General features: G+C 34.0%; 5 protein-coding genes across 10 annotated transcripts; 2 read left to right on the plus strand and 3 right to left on the minus strand.

Annotated features, from left to right (window-relative positions):
• Window positions 1-770: 770 nt before the first annotated feature.
• LOC105344974 (uncharacterized) lies at window positions 771-3,168 on the minus strand. 2 transcript variants are annotated; one of them, XM_020074023.3, is made up of 4 exons: window positions 3,009-3,168; window positions 2,430-2,592; window positions 1,898-2,046; window positions 771-1,492 (listed from the first exon to the last, which is right to left on the minus strand). In XM_020074023.3, exons 2-4 carry the CDS (start codon window positions 2,572-2,574, stop codon window positions 845-847), a joined length of 942 nt encoding a protein of 313 aa, XP_019929582.3. In that variant the 5' UTR covers window positions 2,575-2,592; window positions 3,009-3,168; the 3' UTR covers window positions 771-844. The 2 variants fall into 2 exon arrangements, with proteins under 2 accessions (XP_019929582.3, XP_034337704.2); XM_034481813.2 differs by lacking the exon at window positions 3,009-3,168 and adding an exon at window positions 2,896-3,004.
• A 753-nt stretch (window positions 3,169-3,921) lies between these two features.
• On the plus strand, window positions 3,922-8,270 carry LOC105344976 (3-ketodihydrosphingosine reductase-like). Its single transcript, NM_001305361.1, is given in 10 exon segments — window positions 3,922-4,023; window positions 4,539-4,628; window positions 4,920-4,979; window positions 6,082-6,147; window positions 6,307-6,402; window positions 6,653-6,844; window positions 7,017-7,100; window positions 7,340-7,423; window positions 7,689-7,790; window positions 8,160-8,270. Coding segments are annotated over 10 exon segments (987 nt in total).
• A 338-nt stretch (window positions 8,271-8,608) lies between these two features.
• LOC105344975 (ribonuclease P protein subunit p29) lies at window positions 8,609-12,650 on the minus strand. 4 transcript variants are annotated; one of them, XM_011452914.4, is made up of 6 exons: window positions 12,583-12,650; window positions 10,804-10,872; window positions 10,495-10,709; window positions 10,301-10,378; window positions 8,889-9,055; window positions 8,609-8,773 (listed from the first exon to the last, which is right to left on the minus strand). In XM_011452914.4, exons 2-6 carry the CDS (start codon window positions 10,858-10,860, stop codon window positions 8,637-8,639), a joined length of 654 nt encoding a protein of 217 aa, XP_011451216.3. In that variant the 5' UTR covers window positions 10,861-10,872; window positions 12,583-12,650; the 3' UTR covers window positions 8,609-8,636. The 4 variants fall into 4 exon arrangements, with proteins under 4 accessions (XP_011451216.3, XP_065934482.1, XP_065934480.1 ...); XM_066078410.1 differs by having other exon boundaries at window positions 10,804-10,878; window positions 12,583-12,620; XM_066078408.1 differs by having other exon boundaries at window positions 10,804-10,878; window positions 12,485-12,614.
• A 2,844-nt stretch (window positions 12,651-15,494) lies between these two features.
• On the minus strand, window positions 15,495-17,754 carry LOC105344977 (coactosin-like protein). Its single transcript, XM_066078413.1, has 4 exons — window positions 17,594-17,754; window positions 17,298-17,380; window positions 16,117-16,274; window positions 15,495-15,925 (listed from the first exon to the last, which is right to left on the minus strand). Exons 1-4 carry the CDS (start codon window positions 17,665-17,667, stop codon window positions 15,812-15,814), a joined length of 429 nt encoding a protein of 142 aa, XP_065934485.1. The 5' UTR covers window positions 17,668-17,754; the 3' UTR covers window positions 15,495-15,811.
• Window positions 17,755-17,801: 47 nt separating this feature from the next.
• On the plus strand, window positions 17,802-24,094 carry LOC105345044 (protein arginine N-methyltransferase 7). Of its 2 annotated transcripts, XM_066078412.1 has the most exons (14): window positions 17,802-17,820; window positions 18,475-18,586; window positions 18,914-18,950; window positions 19,300-19,449; window positions 19,611-19,719; window positions 19,912-20,024; window positions 20,280-20,512; window positions 20,739-21,053; window positions 21,391-21,517; window positions 21,677-21,760; window positions 21,867-22,004; window positions 22,544-22,780; window positions 23,245-23,414; window positions 23,721-24,094. In XM_066078412.1, the coding sequence occupies exons 2-14, from the start codon at window positions 18,492-18,494 to the stop codon at window positions 23,974-23,976; spliced, it is 2,064 nt and encodes a 687-aa protein (XP_065934484.1). In that variant the 5' UTR covers window positions 17,802-17,820; window positions 18,475-18,491; the 3' UTR covers window positions 23,977-24,094. The 2 variants fall into 2 exon arrangements, with proteins under 2 accessions (XP_065934484.1, XP_034337703.2); XM_034481812.2 differs by lacking the exon at window positions 17,802-17,820 and having other exon boundaries at window positions 18,328-18,586.
• Window positions 24,095-24,102: the final 8 nt, after the last annotated feature.

The following is a 24,102-nucleotide window of genomic DNA, read 5'->3' on the forward strand; positions in this document are numbered from 1 at the left end:
AAAATAATTTCTTTTTGGGCAAACGAAAAAACAAACCAAAATGCATCACGGGAATGTTTAGAAAAAGAAACCGTTTGGTTTCGTCCCCCGAATGATTGGGGTTATTCAACCCGCATGCTATGCATCGATTGTAAAGAAAGCAAACTTCAGAAATATTAGCGAACAAAACGTACAAATGTTTATTTGTAATTTGTCTGATCATTTCGACCTTTATTTAAAGCGATGTCACAGTCGTAATACAACCATACCCGTCTCTTCGTCAGGGGTGAAATTTAACATGAGGCGAAATAACGCGATACCCTTTAATGTCGTGTGTTTTGTTAGCAAATTTTGTACGCATTTTCCTTCATTGAAATATGGCTTAATTGACTGGGGAAACTACTGCAATGTCTATTATTATACATATACTTAGCATAACCATCGTTTAAAAGCGTGCATAAAATTTGATATAAAATCGGACCAAGCAGCTTTAAGGTAAAGGTAGTTTTACAAAAGGCGTAAAAAGAGAGGGGGTCCCTAAATGTTCTTTACGGGGGCTCGGAAGTCATCAAAATTAATATAGCCTACTTTAAAATTAACAGATTAAACAGTAACATAATCACCTTTCAAATATATTGAAGTTAACTGAAGTTAGTACTGTTCCTTAAAAGATATACCCCTGGCGCAGACAAACCATCAAAAAGTGCTATTGTTTAAAATTGTGTTCTAAGGTCGTGCAACAATTATTGATAAATAGCCGAAACAATGCTGACAAACTGAAAACAAAACTCTTTTGTCGTTGTTATCTGGTTTTTATTGCATGTTTAATTACACGTTCATCGTTTTCAATCAAAGTTTACTTGTTTCAAAACCTATACAATATCCGTTGCCAGAAAGTGTTTGTTTTGAAGGTGAAGGTGCGTTTGATCCTCAGTTCCCTGTTGTAAGAGTAAACAGAGCGTCGGGGTATGAATACAATCTGGGCCTTACTGGGGCTCGTCATCAGTACTACGTCATATATCCCCACACGTCCGCGGGCCGTGAGGGATCCCCGTCGCCTCGGTCGGTACCTTCTGACGTAACTTCCCCTCCGCGACCCTCTCCTGCTCCCCCAACGTCCCCATACTCTTTTGTAACCGTTTGATCTCCACACTTTCCCTTTCGATCCCTTCCGTCCCCTCATTCTTTTGGAACCTCTCTGACTCTTTCCTCTTCCGGATCCCCTCCATTTCTTGCCTTTCGCCGACTTTCTATAGGATGGTCTTTTGGATTTACTTTCCTTTACGCTGGATTTCCCCTTCGATTTTCGTTTTGCGGACCCTCTAAGAAGTTTTCTGACTATTTTTTTACCATACTTTTTTGCTCTATACGTAAATTTTCCGCGGCTTCTCCTGTAACGTCTCTTGTAACCATTCGTTCGATAGTATGACCTGGAAGTTCTGTAACGGTTCCTTCGTCTGTAGCGTCTAGTCCGGCAGCCCCCGAATCCACACCTTTCATATCTGACTGTACTCTAAGTAATAAATCGTGATTTTAGAAAATCCTTTACATCATAAAACTTTTTTAAAAGTTCCAAAAAAAACAGTCAAACGCTATAGCTGCATGGGTCCCAGGTCGTCCATCCGATTTTTTTTTTCAGACCGGGAGCTACAGACCTGCAGCTAGTCAAGCGCATATTGGAGACATACTATGATATGAAAGATCCAAGCAAAAATCTTGTAAATTGGTATCTTATAGTTTGGTTTTACGTAAGACATACCGTGAATTTCAAAAGATATGTATACAGTACATTGGAATTGTCGATCCGTTCTGAACTTTCTGAATATTATTTAGAACAAAAGGTCTTTAAAAGAATAATTAAAACCCATTGATTTAACCAAATTTCGCGCTCAACTATGAAAAATGAAGAATGACTCACAAATGTGATGCTACGAGGCTTCAAACTGAAAAAAATTCTGGCGGCGTCATTTGCATCACCGTTGGCGCTGTATTTGTTGGCTTCTCGATAGCTTGTCAGGATTAGTTGAGCTTTCCTTAACTCTGTGAAAGGGGCTCTAGTTACCCGCTCTGAAAAAAAACGTAGACAATTAGATTGTGATAAACGTACCCAATATATGTTTCATCCTTTCCAATATGAAAAAAACTTTTCTCTGCATTCCTTCTTATCCCTTGTCTTTCCGCAGTTTTAATCCCTTTTTTTAAAACACGCACCAGTTGGATTTTTTTAAACTAAGGAAATTGTGTCTTACAAAAATTGATAAAGTAAATATACTCTTTTGAATTTTTATTATCTCTCAAGAGTAAGAACTCAAGGATCATTAACTGTATACCGGTAAGTTGTCCATATATCGACTGTCAATTAAACTTTTCAATACAGATTCGTTGATATATATGAAATTATGGGTAAACTATCAATGAATTGTAAATAAACTTTGGATAAATCAAAGTACCCAGATAATTGTAAAATTTATGGTCCAGAACATAGTCCGTTCGGCGGGGGGATTTCCAGTAGGAGGAATAGCTCCGAGCATCGGTCCGGGGGGACCAGAGGTAGGCCACAGCCAACACCAGTACGGTCACACCGAGTCCTCGCATAATGGCGCGGTCCTGAAACTGTTCAAATAATGAGAAATACTATCTAAAATTGTGAAATTTGATTCTATTGTGGTAAATACAAAATTTGTTGTATTGTGAATTTTGTATTTATATTTTTAGCATTTATTTTTGTGACAGATCAACCTGAAACTTTCCAACAGGATCTCAAGCATATTTTTATTTAATATTGTGATTTTATAGAAAAGGCAATAGTAAATTTTATAAATCGCAAATTAAAATTCTCTTTGTAAGTGCTTCTATTTTTTTTTACTGTTAAAAATATGTATAAGATTTGACTATAGTGCAATAACGTTGAAATACCAGAATTTTTTCAAACTACGTAGTATATTTTTTTTCTTAGTGATAAAAAGAACATAAGCAATTATTTTGAATATGAGTATCTATTTTTTTTTTTTACTTTTATCAAACTATACCTGTGTATTTGGTGATCACAGACCAGCGATAGAGGAAGGGGCTGTACGATGTACGTCACTATCCCTGTCTAAAGAGTAGATCGCGTGTCTCCCGAATAAAAACCCGCGTGTGGACACCACAGGTGTGACATGCTGTACGAAATCAATCCTTGAAATTTGAACATCGTTGGCAATCATTTAAGGAAAACAGTACAAATGTTGTATTAAAACATGCGCAAAAAAACCCACTAACATCACCTTTAAGATACCCCCCCCCCCCAAAAAAAATGAATAGAAGATTACCTATTCCTTTTGTATAGCTGTAATGACGATATTTCAATCAAAAACCTTACAACTATTGCACAGTGTTGTAAACATGTCATAATGATATTCAGGTGAATCTGCAACCTAGGAAATGTGCAGATAACCGCTACCCACCCATCCCGCCTATATATATTTTCAGCTCCAATTTTTTTTTTCGGAAAAGGGGTGGGTGAAGTTCTAAGCGCTTTTCAGTATCATTTTATATAGCTAAGTATTATATACTGAGATATATATTGTGTATAATTTCATGTTGGGGCAAGCAGAGACATTACCGGCTCAAATTCGTAACTTTTAAAAACTATGCAAATTTACCATCCAAATTCACCCTAACGATCGACGCAGCCGCTCGCTGGATCCTTATGTAGAACCGTACATGCAGTCAGTGGACTGTAGTTTCAACACCCTGCATATTTTGATTCACCACTAAAAAGGGTACCAAAGAGCTGTGAACTTTTAAGGAAATACACACATATTTTAAAACTGTCGTTTTGTTATTTAGAACTTATCATTCGGAATTTCTTGTTCTACGCGTGGGTTTGTACAATAGTGTCGTCATAGTGTGTCCGGTATACTCAAGCGACGGACCGAACTTACTCAGTTACTGTTAAAGATGTTGATTTATTGTGGAATTTTGTTGATTTTAGTAATTTTATTTGCATTATCAAAACTTCTATCGGCAAAGAAAATAAAGCTAAAAGGAGCTCATGTATTGGTAAGTTTCATTATTCCGACACAGCAAACTTGTACTTGTGAATAGTTTTAACAGTTTTTAAACTGTTAAAAGAGAAAGCGTCCTGTATTAAACAAATTTTACAAATGTTAAACCAGAGATATATATAACATAGTATATACGTCCCTGGTTAAACCCACTGGAATCATTATTAATCACTCAATTATTGAGGTCAACTCCATATCGGAAGAAGAAGGATTCAAAATACTTATAGATTTAGATTAGCATCGATAAAGTGGTTGATAATTTTTGAAAGATTTGAAGTGTTTATGAATGGTCATTACCTATATGTCTTTCTCTACAGTCTCTCCATTTCATTACAAATATCTTGCCTAGGGAGGTTTGTTGTATAAATTTGATAAAGTGTAACCATGATTGATCAGTTGATAAAATCATGGCATGTTTTTATTATTCTGTGTATCAGGAAATCGTGATATTCGCATGAGTTTATGTGTGGCCTTTCATGATATGATGCTTATTAATTTTTTTTTCTTCAGATAACAGGTGGATCTAGTGGTATTGGTAAAGCCCTTGCTATTGAGGCGGTTAAAAATGGAGCTAATGTCACTATCATGGCCAGGAATGAAGTAATTTGCTTTGAAGCATTATGTTTTTACATTCAATGGATATCCGTTCAATGGATATCCGTTAAATATTTGGTGATCAAGGCAAAGTTATCATGGTTATGATAAAACAGCAATTTGATTACATGTATATAGGAGTGAGGATTGAAATCATTTGGCCAACATTAATTGGAATTGATTTTACAGATATATCAAATTATGCATATAGTGAAGTAAATTCAAAGGTCCCCAGAACATCACTATAACCATGTTACTGTATCATGATATTTACAAAATATATATTATATTTTACAGAAAAAACTAGAAGATGCAAAAGAAGAAATAGAAAGTCACATAAAAGATAAAGATGCTCAGGTGAGTCCAGTTACCTGTAAGTAGACAACTTCAGAGACCCAATAATTATCGATAAAAGCCAAATTAATTGATAAACTTACTTACTTGCAAATACTTGGCTTAATTCACTGCATCCCATGGAGGACATATGACGACTCCATTGGCGTTCAATCTCCCTTTGTCTTGTGTGATTGTTTTTGCCTCCTCCCAGGTTTTGCAAACTTTCTTTAAGTCTGATGTTAACACTCTATGCTAGCTTTTCTTTTCTGTTCCATATCTTTGCTGTCCTTGTTGGTTATACTCTAAAAGTTTGTCATGTTTCTCGTTCCTTAGGTCTTTGGTTTTCATTTCATCCTCCTCCACAAGTCTATATTTCTAATGGTATCTGGCTATCTTATCCCAAGGATGCTTTTCAGGCAGTTGTTCACAAAGACCTGAACTAATGATTATTTTCATTAGTTTATCACTGGTGCTCAAAGTAACTCACTATATCATTTTTATATCAGTTTTTAAGAAACTACTCAAGATTTCTAACTTCATACAAGAGTATGTACATGTATTGTTCAAAATTTTCTGATCTTTCTTCAAAGATGCAAAGTACTGAGAGCAAATCCACATTGACATACCTGGTACATGTATTTTACAATGATCAAACCCTTTTTTTACCTTGACTTCACTATTTCCTATTTTTCTTGTGCAAAAAATGAAGGTCCACCCCTTAATATTGCAATTCATATGTACACATTAGATGGGGCATTCATGTCTAAGGGTCACAACACGTTTCTAATTGTATTAGTATCCAAGTGATTACAAAATGACATGCTTTTATGGTAGTTTAAATTCATCCATTAATAAGTAACATTTATTTTTTTCCTGTCTGTTTCTAATGCAAATACCATATATAAATGATACACTGTCTGTCAATTTCTTTTTATACTCTGTATGATATGGATCCTTTCATCAGTGATAACTTTATGATGTCCTATTTTATATTGCATTGCAAAATTGTTGTTCTACAATCCTGGTCAGATTCAGGACTGTGCAAAATGCACCAATATTGTCAACATTGCTCTTTAACACTGCCATCCTTGGTTTAACTTACAAATATGTTCAACTTTTCTAGAAGGTTTTTTCAACATCTGTGGACATAACAAAAAGTGCAGAAATGGTTAAAGAAGCTGTTAAAAAGGTAAATTGGAGTGATACTATATAAACATTTAGGTAGTTTTTAATTGAACTATTCCAAAAAAAAAGTTGATTTGAATAAAGCTGACTAATCAATTTAGCATCATGATACCTTTGATAGATTATGTCCATTTATTATTCTTTATTTTTTTTCATTTTACAGGCTGAAAATAATCTGGGACCAGTTACAATTCTAATTAACAATGCAGGCAGTGCAGTGGCTGGAAATTTTGAAGACACTTCATCTGAGCAATTTCAGGTCTTTATTAAAAAAAAAATCATTTATTTTATTGACATTCAGTCTAAATGCATCTTATAAGTTATTGCTTATTTAATCTTTTTAATTTCATGCATGTACACACAATTACATTTATTTCAAAATTCAATAAATCAACAAACTATTAATATTAATATTAAATTTGTATATATCAAAGAATGATAAATATGATAACTTAAAGTCTATTTTGATAGTATCCAAAATTTTACCTATTATCTAATCTGTATCTCAGCGCATGATGGATTTGAATTTTCTCGGAGGTGTCAATGTCACCAAGGCTGCCTTAAAAGGGATGAAGGACAACAATGCAGGAAGAATAGTTTTCATCTCATCACAGGCAGGACAAGTGGGCGTGTTTGGCTACACCGCCTACTCAGCCTCAAAATTCGCTCTCAGGGGATTCGCAGAGTCCCTTCAAATGGAGGTACTTAATGAATTTGCTAGTGTAGTACAAGGAGCTAGACTCACCTTCTTACAGTGATATTATATTTAAAAGAAAACTTACTCTCTTAGTTCACTATGAAAGATACTTCATTGTTAATTGGAAGATAAGACTTCCCTATGATTCTCTACTTCACTATACATTGTTATTGCAGGTAAAACCATACAATATTTATGTTACCATGGCATTTCCACCTGACACAGACACTCCTGGTCTAGCAGAGGAGAATAAATCTAAGGTTAGTACTCTATTGTCTATTTAATTTTTTTCCACAGATACAGCGTGTAAATATGGGATTTGCTACCTTTCAAGGATTTAAATAAATTTTCACATGCAGATTGTATAATTATTATTCTCCTTTCTTTCTTCTCTCTCTCTCTCTCAATATATATATTTAAACATAGATTTAAAGAGCACATGTATTTATTTTTAAAAATCCAGACTTCCATAATTTTTTAATAATTAATTCTGTCTTAGCCCAGGGAAACACTGCTCATATCAGATACAGTAGGACTGTTTTCTCCCAGTGATGTGGCCAAGTCAGTATTCAAGGATGCTGTGGTGAGTGCATGTATACAATTGGAGTCCATCATTACTAATAAATAATATCTTAATAAAACAGTTATCCTGTACCAGTTAATTGTAAATAGCTGTTTAAAATAATCCATGTTGTACAGTGCATCTATTTCATGATGTACATGTATAAGACTGGCTGTTTTCAGGTTGTATATCTTCATATTAACATGTACTGCCTAAATGCCATGGTTTGTTATTTGCTGTTAATGTATGAATTGATGATGAACATATCTTAATCACTGATTTGCAGAATGGGAAATTTTTGAGTTACGTTGGTATGGATGGCTGGTTGCTTTGCAACTTATCAAGCGGGATGTCCCCTGCAACGTCCATTTTGGATTTACTTCAGCAGGTATTTATCATTCCATTTCATTTTCATGTATTAAAACTAAGACATTAATTTATGCATTAAACAGTAGGTTAGCAAGTAATTTTGCTTAACAAGCAAGCAAACCTTACAGGCAATGGGGTATTTAGATACCAGGTTTTACCTTGATAGAAATCTGTTGTTTCCCAAGATAAAGATTACTGCTGAATTCTATTCCAGTCTTCCAATGACTGAAAAATGAGTTCAAAGTCATCCTTGCAAAACTAAGTTGAAAACAAGTTCTCTATAGTTTTGTAGCTTGTCACACATATTGCACAGATATTGTCAGCTAATTTAATTGACTTGCACTACTGTTCCTTTATATTAAAGAACATTTCTTTTTTTTTGTTTTAGATATTCACTATGGGACTGTTCCGCTTTGTTTGTCAGTTTTATTTGTTACATTTTGACCGGATTATAAAAAAGTGTAAAGAAGAGAAGGATGCAAAACCCAAGACATCATAAGATTTCATACGTATCTAATGGGTTTTTTTTAAAACAATTTAAATATATTTATGAACAAATTATACATTTATCAGTTGTATTTGAAATACTGGTATATTAATTTGCTTTTACATTCAATGTATTCACACTTGCAAAAAATATTTTTCGTATTATTTGTATGAATAAATTTTATATCAAAATAAAATAATTATGGCATTTATGTACTGTGATGTTCAGGTAATATATTTTGAAAGGGCTCTTTGATTTTATTTTATACTTGCATATTAAGAAAAAACGAGCTATTTATGGTGTTTAATTCATAGGGAACATATAAAAGAGTAAGATATGAACTACAATAATGTGAGATTACGGTACATTTATTAATTTTCATATTGCAACATATTTCTTTGGCTTGAATTTATGTGTAGATCTTAAAACTGGCTGACAACAGAAATTGTTGCCATATAGTGTGATGTAATGTCCATCAATTTCAAACATGAAAACGCTGCCTTTCTTTGGGATGCCTGGAAGTAAAATAAAACATTTTTTAAAAATCATGGGTCGTATGGTCACGTTGAATGTGAAATAAAGTTAAATATATATAAAAAAGGAAATAAGAAAATACCAGCTGTTACTTACACTTTACTTGATCCTGTTTGGTAATAAATTTAAATGTATTCTTGGTTTCCATGATAACAATCCCAGTAGCACCAATGTAAGATGGACAACAGGACTTGGAAACTGTTAGGAAACATCCATGAAAGTCCGCTTTCAGGATGCTTTCACAGTTATACTGATCAAATGGCCTAAAAATAAACATACCAGTACATATATATTTATATACAGTGTATACAAAAACTTAACGAGGCCGAGTACAGAACGAGTACGCAAGCTTTCGCACAGCGTTTCATTTGTATTGTGACGTCATCTTTTTGCTTTGTTGACACCATGGCGTGATAGTTTCAACTGCAGATATTCAGAGAAATTTGTTGAAAATAGCTCGTTTGATGCGTAAAATTGATATTATATTGTGGAATAAACATAAATGTCTCGAAGTATAAGCTATATTTGAGCTCGGGTCGAAATCGTAAAGAGGGTTCAGCAAGCCTAGTCCTCTGTCACGTTTTCTTAACCTGCCTAAATATAGCTTAATTCATATATTTCAAGACAGTAACCATGTATTTTATATAAATAACCCTTAATATGTGATGTTATATATTTACTTATTACCTAGATATGTCTGAATGTTTTAATAATACAATAAAGATCACCATTTCCCCCTTTGTCAAATATAAAATAGCCATAATCTGACAAATCTGGGAAATTGGGCATACAAAAAACAACTTTGATAAGACCCCTGGAACAAACCAGGAGGTAAAAGGTTTTTTTTATTTGACCATTTGATGCCTTTTAGCAATAACTTTAATATGTAGAACAGAAAAAGAAATCCCTAGGGCAGAGGTTTTTTAAAAATGTAAAAAATGTGCAAAATTGATACATTTCAAGCAAAATCCCATAGGGTCCTATGTTAAAAATTATCAAACTTTGAGATGACCCCTTAAACAAACGGTGTGGTAAATGTCTTATTTTTCTATCTTAAAATAATAAATATATCAGTAGAAATTCATGTAAAAAATTTCATTCAAAAATCTAGGGCAGAACAAATTAGACCCGGCCTCGTTAAAGTTAATTCTTTAATAATAGAACAGTTTTTCCTGGGCAATTTTTTTACACTACCAAGTAGTCAGAAGAGCAGAGACAATGTCCTTGAATGTGGTTACCGGAATATAGAATGTATTTATAGAAACATTATTTGTCCCTGACCTGTTGGCTTTAAGTCTTAAGGTCACTTAAGGGGTTGTGGGGGTGGGGTAAGGCCATCATTTCATAAAGTTATAATGATCAACCCCCTAAGGAAGAGAATTTGATATTCCAGAAATTCATGGAAAATTTTCATATTACTTGTGTAATAAATTAAAGCATTTTTCACTCTAGGAAATTCGGTGACATAAGTAAAATATAATATTCAATATCATAAATTGTTCTCTTACTTGCTCTTATCTGTCAACCCCAAAGTTTGTTTCATGTACTCTTTCCATAGATCATGCATAGGTAGATATGTTTCAAATCTGAAAAAAAATTAATAACTTGATCTTTCTCTCATTTCAAAGCAAACAAATATGATAGAGACTTTAATATGGTAAACTTCATTATACAAAGTCATTGCAAAAGATGTAAAAATTACTTATGTCCTTCCTTTGGAATGTCAAACAACTTCAGTTTTCTTCGCTCTCGAGATGTAAGACTCTTTCTTTTGGATTCCTTAAGTTTCCTTTTCTTTATAGGCTTGTTATCTAGGTTTTGTTTAAAGTATTCAAGATTTTCTATCTCCCCTTTACGTAACCTTTTTTCCGGAAGAGTTGCTTTTAAAAAGTTTGCAACAAAATCATCTTTTACAGCCTGCAATAAAGACATTCAAAACTTTATAGTTGTTTATTGACGGATGGGGAGAGGCAATAAACATATTTTTCCAAACTCCACAATTTTCCTTTACCTTAAATCCAAAATTTCTTGCCTCATCAGTTATTTTTGGATCCAGTTGTGAGTACATTTTCAATGAAACCTAAAACTAAGCAAAATTCAAATGTTTGATTCCAGCTGAGCTTTGTTTGACCTAAAATTTGGATTGTTGAAAACAATACAAAAAATGCTGCATACAGGGATATTCTAACCCAATTCACAAATACTTGTATTAGGCTCTGAGGGTTCGAGACATATTCTAATTCTACCCATTTTTAAGAATCCAAATCAAATTTCCAGAAGAAGGTGTAGGGAAAACCCAAGAACCGTTTTTTAGATCTGTGCATGGTCAGTAATCCTGTTAACAGCTGGTTGATTCAGGACCTCTGACCTACGATGGATGGAATGTATTCTTATGTTTTGACACCCATCCCCATTGGATGAATGACCTGGGAGCTACGATGCCTCCCATAATAAAAAAAAAGTGCAATTTACAGCACATAAAAATTGTGCTGCTTTGGAATGATTAATCTTATTTCTGAACACATTCTTACAAATGTTTGAATCAAAAAAAATTCTCGGACATTTTACTACATACATATCATCATTTCACTTGCCTCTGATATTTTTTTAAACACCATCAGCAGCACCGTTAAATGAAGTGGTGCAGTTTGTTTACATGTAAAAATGAAGACTATCTTTTTCGACGTGAATAAATATACTTCATTTTCCGAAGTCGGTTAGGCCTTAGCATGTTATCTGAGGCAAGTAAAGTGACGATATCACTATTACTAGTATCATTGGTAAATTGCCTGAAAAAATTATTAATGGTACTGAATGTTTTCACAGAATTCGTGTGAAAATAACTTAAAGTTAGTCCAAAATATGTGCGCCGTAAATTGCAGTGTTTTGTTTTTTTAACAATGGGTACCGTGGCACTCTACATGTACAGGTCCAGTACAATCTCTTGATTTAGCTATATAACTTGAAAAAGCTATATAGCTTTATAAAGCTATTAAAAATAGCTTGATGAAGTTATATATGTACAGTTTTTGAAGCAAATATTTCTTGTAAAAAATGAACAAAAAATAGCAATTAACTTGCTTCTCATATTTGCACAACTGACCATTGTAAACTTGACCACAATTAAAGATAGTTTTAACACTGCAGCTTTTAAATACTTATAAGCAAAAAATATATTTCCATTGTTTGGGTAACTGTTTACCACTTTGTGTGCAATGAGGCGTGGATAAGTATGATTTCTTCTCATTGTGATAAATTATTACCAATCAATTATCTTGTTTACCATAACTGACCTCCTTTATATTTCAACTGTGTGGTCATGAATCAGTTGCCCCAAAACTTTTAGTGCAAAGTCTCTTAAGGAGACGCAAATTGATGAGTATTCTTTACATGCATTGTTCACAGAACAGTTCAAAGTTAAAAACTCTCACTTGACTAAAGTGCGATTTTTTATACATACTGATAAAATTACAAATTTAAGAAAAATGTATGACAAAATAGCTAAATGAAGCTACTCTGAATAGCTTAATAAAGCTATTTAGCTTATTAAAGCTGTATAGCTAAATCTGGAGATTGTACTGGACCTGATCAGCTGCTGATGTACATGTAGCTCACAGGTCGTCCATCCGATTTTTTCAGACCGGGAGCTACAGACCTACATGCAGCTACAGTTAATGATTGTCCATACAAACCTCCGATCCTTAACCAAATGTTAATGTTGTCGTTAGATTTATTTCCAGACAGAAAGCTAGAAACTATTTACTGCGAAAACAGCGACAAAACTACATACCTCTTGTAACTCTTCTGTTCAAGAAGTCAGAAATATTGTGCAATTGGTAAAGTGAGGAGCAGCATTGCAGGAATTAGATGTATATAACTATAATTCCTAGGTTTCATTGCTAAAAATGATTTTTCGAGGATTATCAACTTTACTTGGACACGGTATTATAAAAACACATAATTTTATTATAAATATGTAATGTTTGAATAACCAAAATTAAACTTTTATTCAACTTCTCTAATGTACGGAAGCCTAAAAGTGTTAAAATTGTATATAGTGAATATATTCAGTACAATCTCCAGATTTAGCTATACAGCTTTAATAAGCTAAATAGCTTTATTAAGCTATTCAGAGTAGCTTCATTTAGCTATTTTGTCATACATTTTTCTTAAATTTGTAATTTTATCAGTATGTATAAAAAATCGCACTTTAGTCAAGTGAGAGTTTTTAACTTTGAACTGTTCTGTGAACAATGCATGTAAAGAATACTCATCAATTTGCGTCTCCTTAAGAGACTTTGCACTAAAAGTTTTGGGGCAACTGATTCATGACCACACAGTTGAAATATAAAGGAGGTCAGTTATGGTAAACAAGATAATTGATTGGTAATAATTTATCACAATGAGAAGAAATCATACTTATCCACGCCTCATTGCACACAAAGTGGTAAACAGTTACCCAAACAATGGAAATATATTTTTTGCTTATAAGTATTTAAAAGCTGCAGTGTTAAAACTATCTTTAATTGTGGTCAAGTTTACAATGGTCAGTTGTGCAAATATGAGAAGCAAGTTAATTGCTATTTTTTGTTCATTTTTTACAAGAAATATTTGCTTCAAAAACTGTACATATATAACTTCATCAAGCTATTTTTAATAGCTTTATAAAGCTATATAGCTTTTTCAAGTTATATAGCTAAATCAAGAGATTGTACTGGACCTGTGCAACACGTTTTAAATATTTAAGAGGCTAGTTGGACAACAAATTGTCTATTTTAGGTTTAAAATATGAACATTTTCCTATATACACTTTATTACGGAGCTCGTCTTCTTTTGGAGATCAATGTAGTTTGTAAATGGCAACCATCCAGCCATCTAAGATGATTTATTGTTGTATCATTTGCGTGCGATTTTGCATACTTATAATATTATTCATTTTAATTCAGGACGGAATTTAATAAATTTTCCAAATGCAAGATTTTCAACCTCCCTGTTTTATAACACTCCATTTGACGAAACTATCCTTGAAGTGCTTGTATGTCCAGTCTCCAAAAAACCTTTGAGGTTAGTAAAATATATCAGCCAGTTCAGTTATTCCACAGCTATTCACCTTAATTAATTTGTGAGCTTTGTGTTGTACAACGTGATGTATTTATATGTATTTGTTGGAAGTTCTGTGGAAAATAATTCCTCCTTTGTTTGAATTTCAAAATTCGATTTTATAAACGCACACGTTTTTAATTTGATTTATACACATTGCATGTTGAAATCAAGCTTAATAAAACAGATAGTATTAATTTCATAATCATTTTTAATAGGTATGATAAGGAGAAAAATGAACTAGTCTGTGAAGAGAGTGGAATAGCGTACCCCATTGTGGATGGAATACCCAACCTCGTTCCTCAAGATGCCAGAATTATTAACAAGGACACAGTAGATAGAAATGAAAGTCCACCCAAAACACAAAATAAATGAACCATTTTTTCAATATGTCTTAACTTGTTTTTTTTTTTAACTTTTCGTTTAAAATTTATAGAGAACCCATTCCCCCAGGTGCAGAATTTTATCTCTACGAGAAGAATTTTCCGTAGAGCTACTGATCTACAGCTAATTCTCTCTCTCTCTCTCTCTCTCTCTCTCTCTCTCTCTCTCTCTCTCAGCTCTTTTCATCAACATGTTCCAACCAAAAATGAAGTTTTTGGTTATGATAAAACTATAGTTGTTTCCATTTTTACAATGTCAAGGTTTTGTGATTACGAAACTTTGTGTGGAGTACCGTAATCCAAAAATTTTGACGTTATGAGGGTGTTTTGTTCAAGGATTTCATCAAAATTGAAACGTAAGAAAAAAAACCGAACATTGGTCGACTGTAAATATTACAGGAAGTTGTGCTTGCTGAAATACAATAGACTGTCGGAAAGGAAACATAACATTATGTCCCAATCTGATTTAAATACAGATTTCTACATAAGCGCTTATGTAGGTAGAGATCTGTATTTTAATCAGATTGCATTATGTCCATTACTGTCGCGATACTACTTCGGATTTTTTTTTCCACAAACTACATCGCATCTTCAAACTGTGGGCGCCTGTAAAGTGCGAAACGAAATCGAAACGAAACGAAACGAAATCAAACGAAACGAAACGAAACGAAAGCAATCGAAACGAAATCAATCGAAACGAAACGAAATCAAACGAATTTTTAAGCCGATTATCCGAAATTTCACTTATTAACATAATTATATAATTTTTGCAAATTTCGGATAATCGGCTTAAAAATTTACAGCGCCAATCTGAAACATACAGGTACTTATATTTTATGGTTCAAAAATTTATTTCAATGAATTTATTTTTACTTTTATGTAGTCAAAATTGATATTAGTTTTGTTTAAATTCCGTTTCGTTTCGTTTCGATTTTTGATTTCGTTTCGTTTGATTTCGTTTCGTTTCGATTGATTTCGTTTCGTTTCGATTTGTTTTGTTTCGTTTCGTTTGATTTCGTTTCGATTTCGTTTCGCACTTTACAGGCGCCCTCAAACTGTCAGGTTTTACAAAATTTGTGCAAGTAAGGTATTTGCAAGACATTGTGAATATTCTTGTACAGGTGCTCAAATGACTCTTATTTATACCCACTGAACACGGCGATACCTTTTAAGACACCACCCTGCATCGTTGTGTTAATGTACAAAGTAAAACCATATAGTATATATCAATAGTTTTTCATTTTATTTTGTCAGTATCAATAAAATACTGAAAAATGTCCTGAACAATATCATGGAACTGGCAATAATAGGACACGATGTAGATACATGAAATATCATTGCATAAAATTAATATCTTTCATTGTTACTGCGTTGTAAAGCTAAAAAATATCACTTATATAACAATGATTTGTTCCCTTAAGTATAAAACACAATACTAGTATATGCTTGATTTTTAAATAAAAATACGAGACAGGTAAAATGCACTGTCAATTTCTAAGTAAGTCACGGTTTTGTTGGGACTAAGCTGGTCCTCCGTCAATCCCGAGTTCCGGTTCCGTAGTTAGCCCCGCCCGCCTTTACTATCGCCTCTCTGATGAAATCTTCATTCAATTCGGATTTCTCGTTAATCATTAGTTCTACAGCATAACTCTGAAATATTGAAAAAATATATTAACTTTTTTGCGTTTGTCTCTGTTAAAATTATGCGACTTTGAACTTTCAGAAACAATTTAACGCTTTGCATAAGTATATATAAGTCCGAGAAGTTGTGCCGGGTGAAATTATTTTTGTAAATATTGCCGGGTGAATATTTAAAATATTTAAACGATGAGACTACACACACGAATGACTTCTTTGACTGAGGATTTGTCGGTGCCCATTCTTGCCCGTTTGATTCCAGACACATTTTTACCGAGCCATACAATTAAGGCGAATTTAGTTCGTTTGCTGAGCTCGTCGCCGGCGATCACTCGGAGGAACCCGTATACTCGATCATCATCTACAAAAATCAACAATGGTTTCATGATTCAGAAAACAGTGGAGAACATCCTATCGCATCTCGAACATGATCTTTGTAGATTGACCCAACAGTACCTAGACTACCTAGCTTCTCCTCTTCTCTGCACAGTCTCATTTTGTGCAAAGTGATCGAAGCATCACCATCAGACTAACACTTGAAAATATATCGTAAACATGTAAAAATAATATTTCAATACCATATGCATACACACAAATTTGGAATTTTGACACGTGAAGTGGCTATTTGAAGTACTCTCTTTTATACTTTTGTTTGGTAACATTGAAGTGCAGTTAGAGTAGATATTTATATATTTTTTTAAACACACAAAAGTTGTCCAAAAGAAAAATATGAGAATGGATACGCAAATATGTTTAGAAATATATAATTTTAGTAAATTGTTTCTCATTCAAAGGCTCTGAATTTTCTTTTGCTAGATTAATTACGCTTTTTACGCACAGGTGCTTGTTGACTGGACCCCCCCCCCCTCCCCCGACCGAATTTTACAGAAAAACCCAGGGAATTAACTCCCATATATTAATGAAATAATCTTTAAAAACTGTTACAAAATATATCCAAGTGAATAAATCAGTAAAAACAAACTACCACAAACACTTTTATAAAACACCCACTTAAATTCCTCCTCTGCACGTTTTTCTGTGCGGGGGGGGGGGGGGGGGGTGCTATGCTCGGTTTTAAACAAATAAAACTCGATTTTCTAAAATGAATGAACAAATAGATAAAACAGCAAGGATACCAAAATAATAATGTTTTTAATGTAGCGGGATCTGAACCAGTGACCATTTCATGCAGTTTAAAACTTCTATGCGATTTCACTTGCCAACTTCGAATAATTTACATACATGTCATTCAACACATAGATCTTCCGCACCACATGTATCAGATGTTCATAAAAAGCGTTTTGAGTCAGATATTAATCGTTATCACTGTCGAATAAGTTCTGTCATATAAAAGCATGAATAAGATCTACAGCTTTATACCTACCGGTGAAATTCGACGCGAAGTCTTCAAAACTAGACCCAGTAGAACCCAGGACAATGTGTGATCCATCATATTTCAAAACAGCCCTGTTAAAAATCGAATACGTTTTTACAAGAGATAAATATTCAAACAAAGAATTGAAAAGAATGTCCACACCTCAGAGACTAATCACTTAGTCATAGCTAGGTTTATCGCGAGTTTTCATTTTTTTATTTAATCCACGAGACAGGTAAATCGTTATTTACTGGGTGGAAAGGTAAAAATGTAATGAAAGCCGCGGTACATTAATTATAACTTACCAATTAGTGTCGTTACTATCATTACGAACTTCTTCGTAAGCATCGCGGATTGTCTGTTTGTCTATGTTAGCCATCTTTACGTGTGGAAAGGAAAAAAGCCAGCTACACAGGTGGGCGTATTAACTTGTTTACCTGTATAAGAGAGCCATAAAAGGAAGTGAAAAGAGACGTGTAAATCTCAGGGACGATCTCAAAACAAGTTATAAACTTCTGAGAAAAAGTTACACGTACATGCAATATTTTTTTCATGTGTTATCCATACATTATATTGGAATATTATCGAAGAACCTGTGTACATGTACCTTTTTAAGAAAAGTAATTATATACAAGTATAGCCTTATGTCATCAACAATAATCTGCATGCATGTTAATGTAATGTACGAAGGCCTGCAACATATCCATCGTGAAAATGAGAGTATTTCTGGTAGTGGTAGACTATAGAAAAATAAAACCGAACACACAGAAACCAGTAAATTATTTCTATACCATTATTATATTATCCATATCTATCAGGTGCACATTTTGAGTTTATAATGTCTCCCTATACTTTAGGGAGTCACTTTTAAAAAGTTCTACTTTAAGTATCAAAGGTACAATTTTATCGACTGATACATATTTGTTATTTAAGAATTTCTGTTTTAAAATGTTAATTTACCAAAACATTGTCTACTTATTGATATGAAATAATTATTTAAAACAACTACATTGTATATAGATATAGTTGTCGGAGATAATAATTTCTCCCGAGGTTAAAGGTCACAATGGCTGCGCCCATAGAACAACATGGGAAAATGCATTGATCGTTTAAGTATATGTTAATGGTGATAGTTGATGCCAGAAACTAGTGACTTTTTCCATGAGACTTTTGATTTCCACTACAGTGTTAATTAGGAGGAAAATGAGTACTTTCGTCTCGGTAATTAATCCTTCCACGGGAAAGGTAGACTGGAAGCTCCAAGATGACCAGTATGATTACCATCAAGAAATCGCCAGGTAAGTGCAGTAGATTGTTAGAGAGGCCTTCCTGTGCGTGTTAAAGTTAGAGTGTTAGAGTTCACAGAGATAATGCTGTGTTGTTTGAATATTTGACATATATGTAAGATATCACTGAAGAGCAATACTTGTGGTCCTATAACAGTATAATAGTATGCTGCCATTGACTTCATGGTCTATTCTCTTTTGAGAAGTGGACAGGCATAGCCGACATCCACGTGGATGTAGGCTATGCCTGTCCACTTCTCAAAAGAGAATATTCAGGATCATACAAATATTTACACGTGTCATGTCACTTCACATTCTTTCTTATGTGTCTTGTTTTAGGTCAGGATATGCAGACATGCTTCATGACACAGAGAGGGTATGTAGATATGGTAAATGTTTTGACAAAGAAATTTTGTATTAAAGTCTGTCCCAAGATAAAAATATGCATAAATATCTTGAAACAGACTATAAGTACGTAGCCAATGATTTGTCAGTTTCATCTGAATTCAGATGTCTCAAATTTGTTGAAAACTAGCTGCCTTAAAGTTTGATTGAAACTATTACACAAGAAAATGCATGTCTTTGAAGTTAAGGAAATTTATAAATCAAAATATCTCTCTCTCTCTCTCTCTCTCTCTCTCTCTCTCTCTCTCTCTCTCTCTCTCTCACACACACACACACACACACACACATCAATTTTTCTAAACCTTATCTTTTAATTATAGAACAAAAAATATTACAAAGCCTTGGCAGAGGCAATCCAAATAAAGAGAGGGCTTGGAGAACCAGTCAATGTTCTTGATATAGGCACAGGTACCGGGCTACTGTCCATGATGGCCGCTAGGCTGGGAGCGGACACTGTCACAGCTTGTGAGGTATACTATTCACCCCCTCCTTTTATTCTGTGAATTTTGGAACAGCACTGTACAGCACAATTTGAATAAGTTCTTTATTGATACTAGAGATACAATCAACTATTTTCTAAGAATTCATAATTAATTTTAGCTAATATTTAGTGTAAGACCTTGTTATTTAGGCTTTTGAACCCATGGCTAAATGTGCTAGAGAGATTATTCAGCAGAATGGTTTTGGAAACAAGATCAGATTAATTCCAAAGCGATCTACAGACATCACAGTTGGTAGAGGTAATATTATATCGTTTTATGATACATATGTTCTATTCTTAAAAACAAGTTTTCATGTAAATATATAAATTCGAATGTACTGTTTTTCTATATTAATGTGCATTATTATGATATTCATCTGATTGAATGAAGTACAATAGAACTTAAGATGTTGACTAATATTTATTTTAAATGGAAAGTTTTGAATTTTAGATGGAGATATGCCAGAGAGAGCAAATATCTTGGTAACAGAAGTCTTTGATACTGAGCTCATTGGAGAAGGAGCGATCAATACATTTACTCACGCTCACAGGGAACTATTGCAGGTGATAGGAAGCTCTAGCTGTTCATTTTTGTTGTTGATTAGTTATTTTGAAATCGACATAGAATAGGACACAGAAAGATGTTTTTACTATGAAGAAAAGTGTACACAAATGCTAAATTTTATTTGAAAATGAAAACTTATCATGACATATAACTGCTACTTTATGTGTATTGTAAGTGCATACATAATATGTACACTAATGAATAAAAGATAAATGTTGATATCTTATAGATAATTAACATGATTTTGTTTACAGAAAAACAGCATTGTTGTCCCATCAGCTGCTAACATGTATGTTCAAGTGGTCAGCTCAGATTTCATACGTCGATGGAGGGACATCAGACCCATAAAGCTACCTGGGGGTGGGGTCATTGACCCTCCTTCAGAAATGACCAGCTGTGGAGGGGCACCTGCTCTCCATGATCTACAACTCCATGAACTCCCACAATCCTTGTTCCAAGTTCTCTCCTCACCTCTCCTTATCTTCAGGTATGCAGTTACTGTATAAGTGATGAAAGTGTTTAACATTACCGATACATTTACTGGCCATTGTATTGCATTTTGTCCTGATTTGATTGATATTAGCCTTTTTGGAAAAAAATTCTTTGCTCAAGAAATATAGGTAGTTAAAGATTTGATTACCCCATACTGGACTAGAGATTTGATTTTGTCCTTGCATTTCCAGTTTACAAAGAGAAATTCTATTTCATGATAGGTTTGACTTTAGTGGAACTCATCCCCTGAAATTTGACAACCAGTCGTCAAAGACATTTGAAGCTCTACATGCTGGGCAGACAGACGGGATTTTCATGTGGTGGGACCTAGAAATGGATACGAAGAACAAGATCAACCTGAGCTGTGCCCCGGGGTGGGGTCACCCAAGGCCTGAAGAACTGCAGTGGCGCGACCATTGGATGCAGGCCATTTATTATCCCAACCAGCCTCTTTCAGTGCAGAAAGGTGACAAGGTCAAGGTTATCAGCAGCCATGATGAATACAGTCTGTGGTTTAATGTGCAACCAACCAACAGGTATTGGACTCTTATTTGCCCACTACAATTCAGATTGACAGGCTACATTGGCATTTATTTTATTATTTCAAATGTGTAAAAATGAATATTACGAATGATAACTGTTCACCAACTTAAATAGTTTTGTGTGTGAGAAATATGTACTATGTTTCCATAGGGTCAAATATAAGAAAGAATTCAAGGAAAATATTAAATGCCAATAAATGAGTGCTAAAAAGAATGCCATGAAATTTCATTTGCAAAAATTTGTCTTAAAATAAAGTTTTTCCTTATGAAAGTTGGTCTACAATATATGTTTGATTAATCAAGATGCATGATTTCAATGTCTTTGATGCAGCGTTGATAGCAGTGATAACATGGGACCGGCCTGTAGCTGTGGGATGCATGTGTCCTACAGCAGGTCACAGATCGGAATGCTGAATGATCCTCACAGGCGCGACATTTATTACTCACTTTTAAAAGAGGTAAAGCTTGATGATATAGATAAAACCTTGATTACCAAGTACAATGTAGTCATGTGGTTGCTAGAAGTGCTTGATCATTCCATTATCTGCAAATCATGCCGATATTGTTTTTCTGTGATATACATGTAGATTTATTTTGGTGGGGTTTTTTTGTTTCAGAAGGTTACCCCAAATTCTATTGTGTTAACTATATCAGATGGAAGTCTGCTTTCTCTGGTGGCTGCTAGACTTGGAGCAAAACAAGTGAGTTTACATGGATCATAGTATAATAAATCAAATGAATGAGAGAAAGAGAGAGAGGGAGAGTGTGTCACTATAGGGCTAATTTCCGGGTATATGATTTTTGTAGGTGTTTGCTTTGGAGACCAATAATTTCACCAGAAAAATACTGCAGCAGTTTATAAACCACAATGACCTTGGTGATAAGGTGACCATTTTAAGTAAGGAGCCTGAGGAAGTAACAGACGATGATCTACAGGGTTACAAGGTGACAATAAAAAAACACCTACATGTATATAAAAGATAAAATAATAACATGTAAATTCAGGGGTCAGTTTTTGTGAATGATCAGTTTTCAACAAGATCATGGGAATATTTTTGGAAAATTACGTGGACGCATATCAAAGTACTATACATTTATTTCATAAATTGTTGAAGGAATACCCATGAAATCCACAAAAATTGAGCCCCATGAATTCTAATGATCCCACAGCATGTGTTTCTGTATTGCTTATAGCACATAACATATTGCATTTGTACCGGTAATAACAATTATGTTCCGTAAAATCTTATTCAATTTAGGAAAAAGTGAAGATATTTTAATTACCTTCTTATATCTCTCTACCTCTAATGAATGTCTGAAAACCCTCATTAATTGAAAATTTCTACCTGTATCCATAATCCAGTATGTATATCTTTATTAAATTTACCTTACTGTTACATTGCCAAATACAATGCACATACTCATTGATAGCATGTCACACACAAAAATATTTAGCATTCAATATTTTTCCTGGGATCCCACAGATTGACCTAGTTGTTGGAGAGCCTTACTTCCAGTCAGCTGTGTTACCATGGCATCATGTTCATTTCTGGTATGCTGCCAGACAACTGTCTGGCTTTCTCAGCGAGACCGCAGAAGGGTTTCCACAGTTGCTGACCATTAAAGCAATGGCTGTCAATTTCCGGGACCTATGGAAGATAAGATCACCGGTGGGGATGTGTGAGGGTTTCAACATACAGCTGTTTGATCAACTGATTGAGGTTCATAACCTAAAATTATATTATAAATTAAGCAACAATTGCTATGTTGGTTTTTTTTGTAAGTTTGTGGCTGTGTGAGATGTAGAGGTACATGTAAAGTGTTTGTTAATGTAAAATAGTCCACAAAGTAATTTACACTTGTATTTTAACCCCCCCCCCCCCCAAATCTATCCATCTAATTACTGGTATTAACCTATGAAGTGAATATAACATACCAGCTACCTATTTCTCAAAAAAAAACAAAAAACGATCCATATCTCCTATAGAAGTATTATGATATCATTTTGATTCCACCATTGTTTGCAGTTTAAAGTGTTTCTTTTGTCTAAAAAAATTTACTGATATTTCTTAATGTACTAGTAACTATTTGCTGTATTAAATTTAAGTATTGGTATTAAAGTAAAAGAGATATGTGTCACTAGGAAATGACAAATTTTAACTGTGAATGGTTTGTTTTGACCCAGAGCTCCTCCGAGATATCAGACAGCGAGGTAGAGCCCCAGCCCCTGTGGGAGTACCCCTGTACAGCCTGTACTGACCCGGTCACGGTCCAGTCGTTTGATTTCAGTGAGGCATCATGGGTAGACAACACGTCAAAGTTGTCCAACATCTCCATAACTCTGGACCCTTCGATGTAAGTTGATTTACCATTTTGAGGAGATTTTGGGCACATGACTTTCAAATATAAAACCAAATGCAGCTGCTCCAATAACTTAAACACCGTCTGTGAATTTTAATGTTCTTGTTTTATACAATTCTGTGTATATAGTTTTTTAAAATAAAAGTATGCTGTTAAGAAATTTGGGTGGTTCTCTAAATTTTAAGGGTGTTTAAGAGATTCTGCCATGCAGAAGTCTTAAACTTTTCAATGAGGGTGTAAGTAATCATGTCCAAGAATTAGAATCAACAGTAATAATAAAAGTTTGATTTTTTTTTTCAGAGATGAAAAGTGTAATGGAGTTGTGTTATGGGCAGAGTACCAGTTCACGGACCAGTTAAAAGTTTCTTTGGGGCCACGGGAAAAAGTGATTGTAGGAGAGAAAGTGGAGTGGGACTTTTACAGTAAACAAGGCATCCATCTTCTGACAAACAAAGGAAAAGATTCTGTAGAGAATCTAAAGACAATTGACGTGTCTTTGACCTTTAAACCAACCACTGGCGATTTTGACTTTATATTCAAGACTAAAACTTCATAAAAATTTACCTTGTATGTTTTTTTTTATTCTTAAATTTCAGTGGTGCTTCAATATTTTCAAGTTTTTGGTACATGTATTATTGATTTTATTGGTGTACTTTATTCAAAGAGAAAAGGCGTTCCTGAT

The sequence above is a fragment of the Magallana gigas genome, chromosome 3, assembly GCF_963853765.1.
Source record: "Magallana gigas chromosome 3, xbMagGiga1.1, whole genome shotgun sequence".
Lineage (NCBI taxonomy): Eukaryota > Metazoa > Mollusca > Bivalvia > Ostreida > Ostreidae > Magallana > Magallana gigas.

Excerpts from the sequence above, each read along its gene's own strand:
- LOC105344977 (XM_066078413.1), bottom strand. The coding sequence starts at position 17,667 with ATGGCTAACATAGACAAACAGACAATCCGCGATGCTTACGAAGAAGTT. Across the intron at positions 17,381-17,593 it reads GATAGTAACGACACTAATTG|GGCTGTTTTGAAATATGATG; the intron begins GTAAGTTATAAT and ends GATTTTTAACAG. Across the intron at positions 16,275-17,297 it reads CTTCGCGTCGAATTTCACCG|ATGATGATCGAGTATACGGG; the intron begins GTAGGTATAAAG and ends TGATTTTTGTAG.
- LOC105345044 (XM_034481812.2), top strand. The coding sequence starts at position 18,450 with ATGAGACTTTTGATTTCCACTACAGTGTTAATTAGGAGGAAAATGAGT. Across the intron at positions 21,518-21,676 it reads ATTACTCACTTTTAAAAGAG|AAGGTTACCCCAAATTCTAT; the intron begins GTAAAGCTTGAT and ends TTTTTGTTTCAG. Across the intron at positions 22,005-22,543 it reads ATGATCTACAGGGTTACAAG|ATTGACCTAGTTGTTGGAGA; the intron begins GTGACAATAAAA and ends GGGATCCCACAG.
- LOC105344974 (XM_020074023.3), bottom strand. The coding sequence starts at position 2,574 with ATGCGAGGACTCGGTGTGACCGTACTGGTGTTGGCTGTGGCCTACCTC. Across the intron at positions 2,047-2,429 it reads TAAATTTTACAATTATCTGG|AGCGGGTAACTAGAGCCCCT; the intron begins GTACTTTGATTT and ends GTTTTTTTTCAG. Across the intron at positions 1,493-1,897 it reads AGCCTCGTAGCATCACATTT|AGTACAGTCAGATATGAAAG; the intron begins GTGAGTCATTCT and ends TTTATTACTTAG.
- LOC105344975 (XM_011452914.4), bottom strand. The coding sequence starts at position 10,860 with ATGTACTCACAACTGGATCCAAAAATAACTGATGAGGCAAGAAATTTT. Across the intron at positions 10,379-10,494 it reads ATTCCAAAGGAAGGACATAA|ATTTGAAACATATCTACCTA; the intron begins GTAATTTTTACA and ends ATTTTTTTTCAG. Across the intron at positions 9,056-10,300 it reads GGGTTGACAGATAAGAGCAA|GCCATTTGATCAGTATAACT; the intron begins GTAAGAGAACAA and ends GTTTATTTTTAG.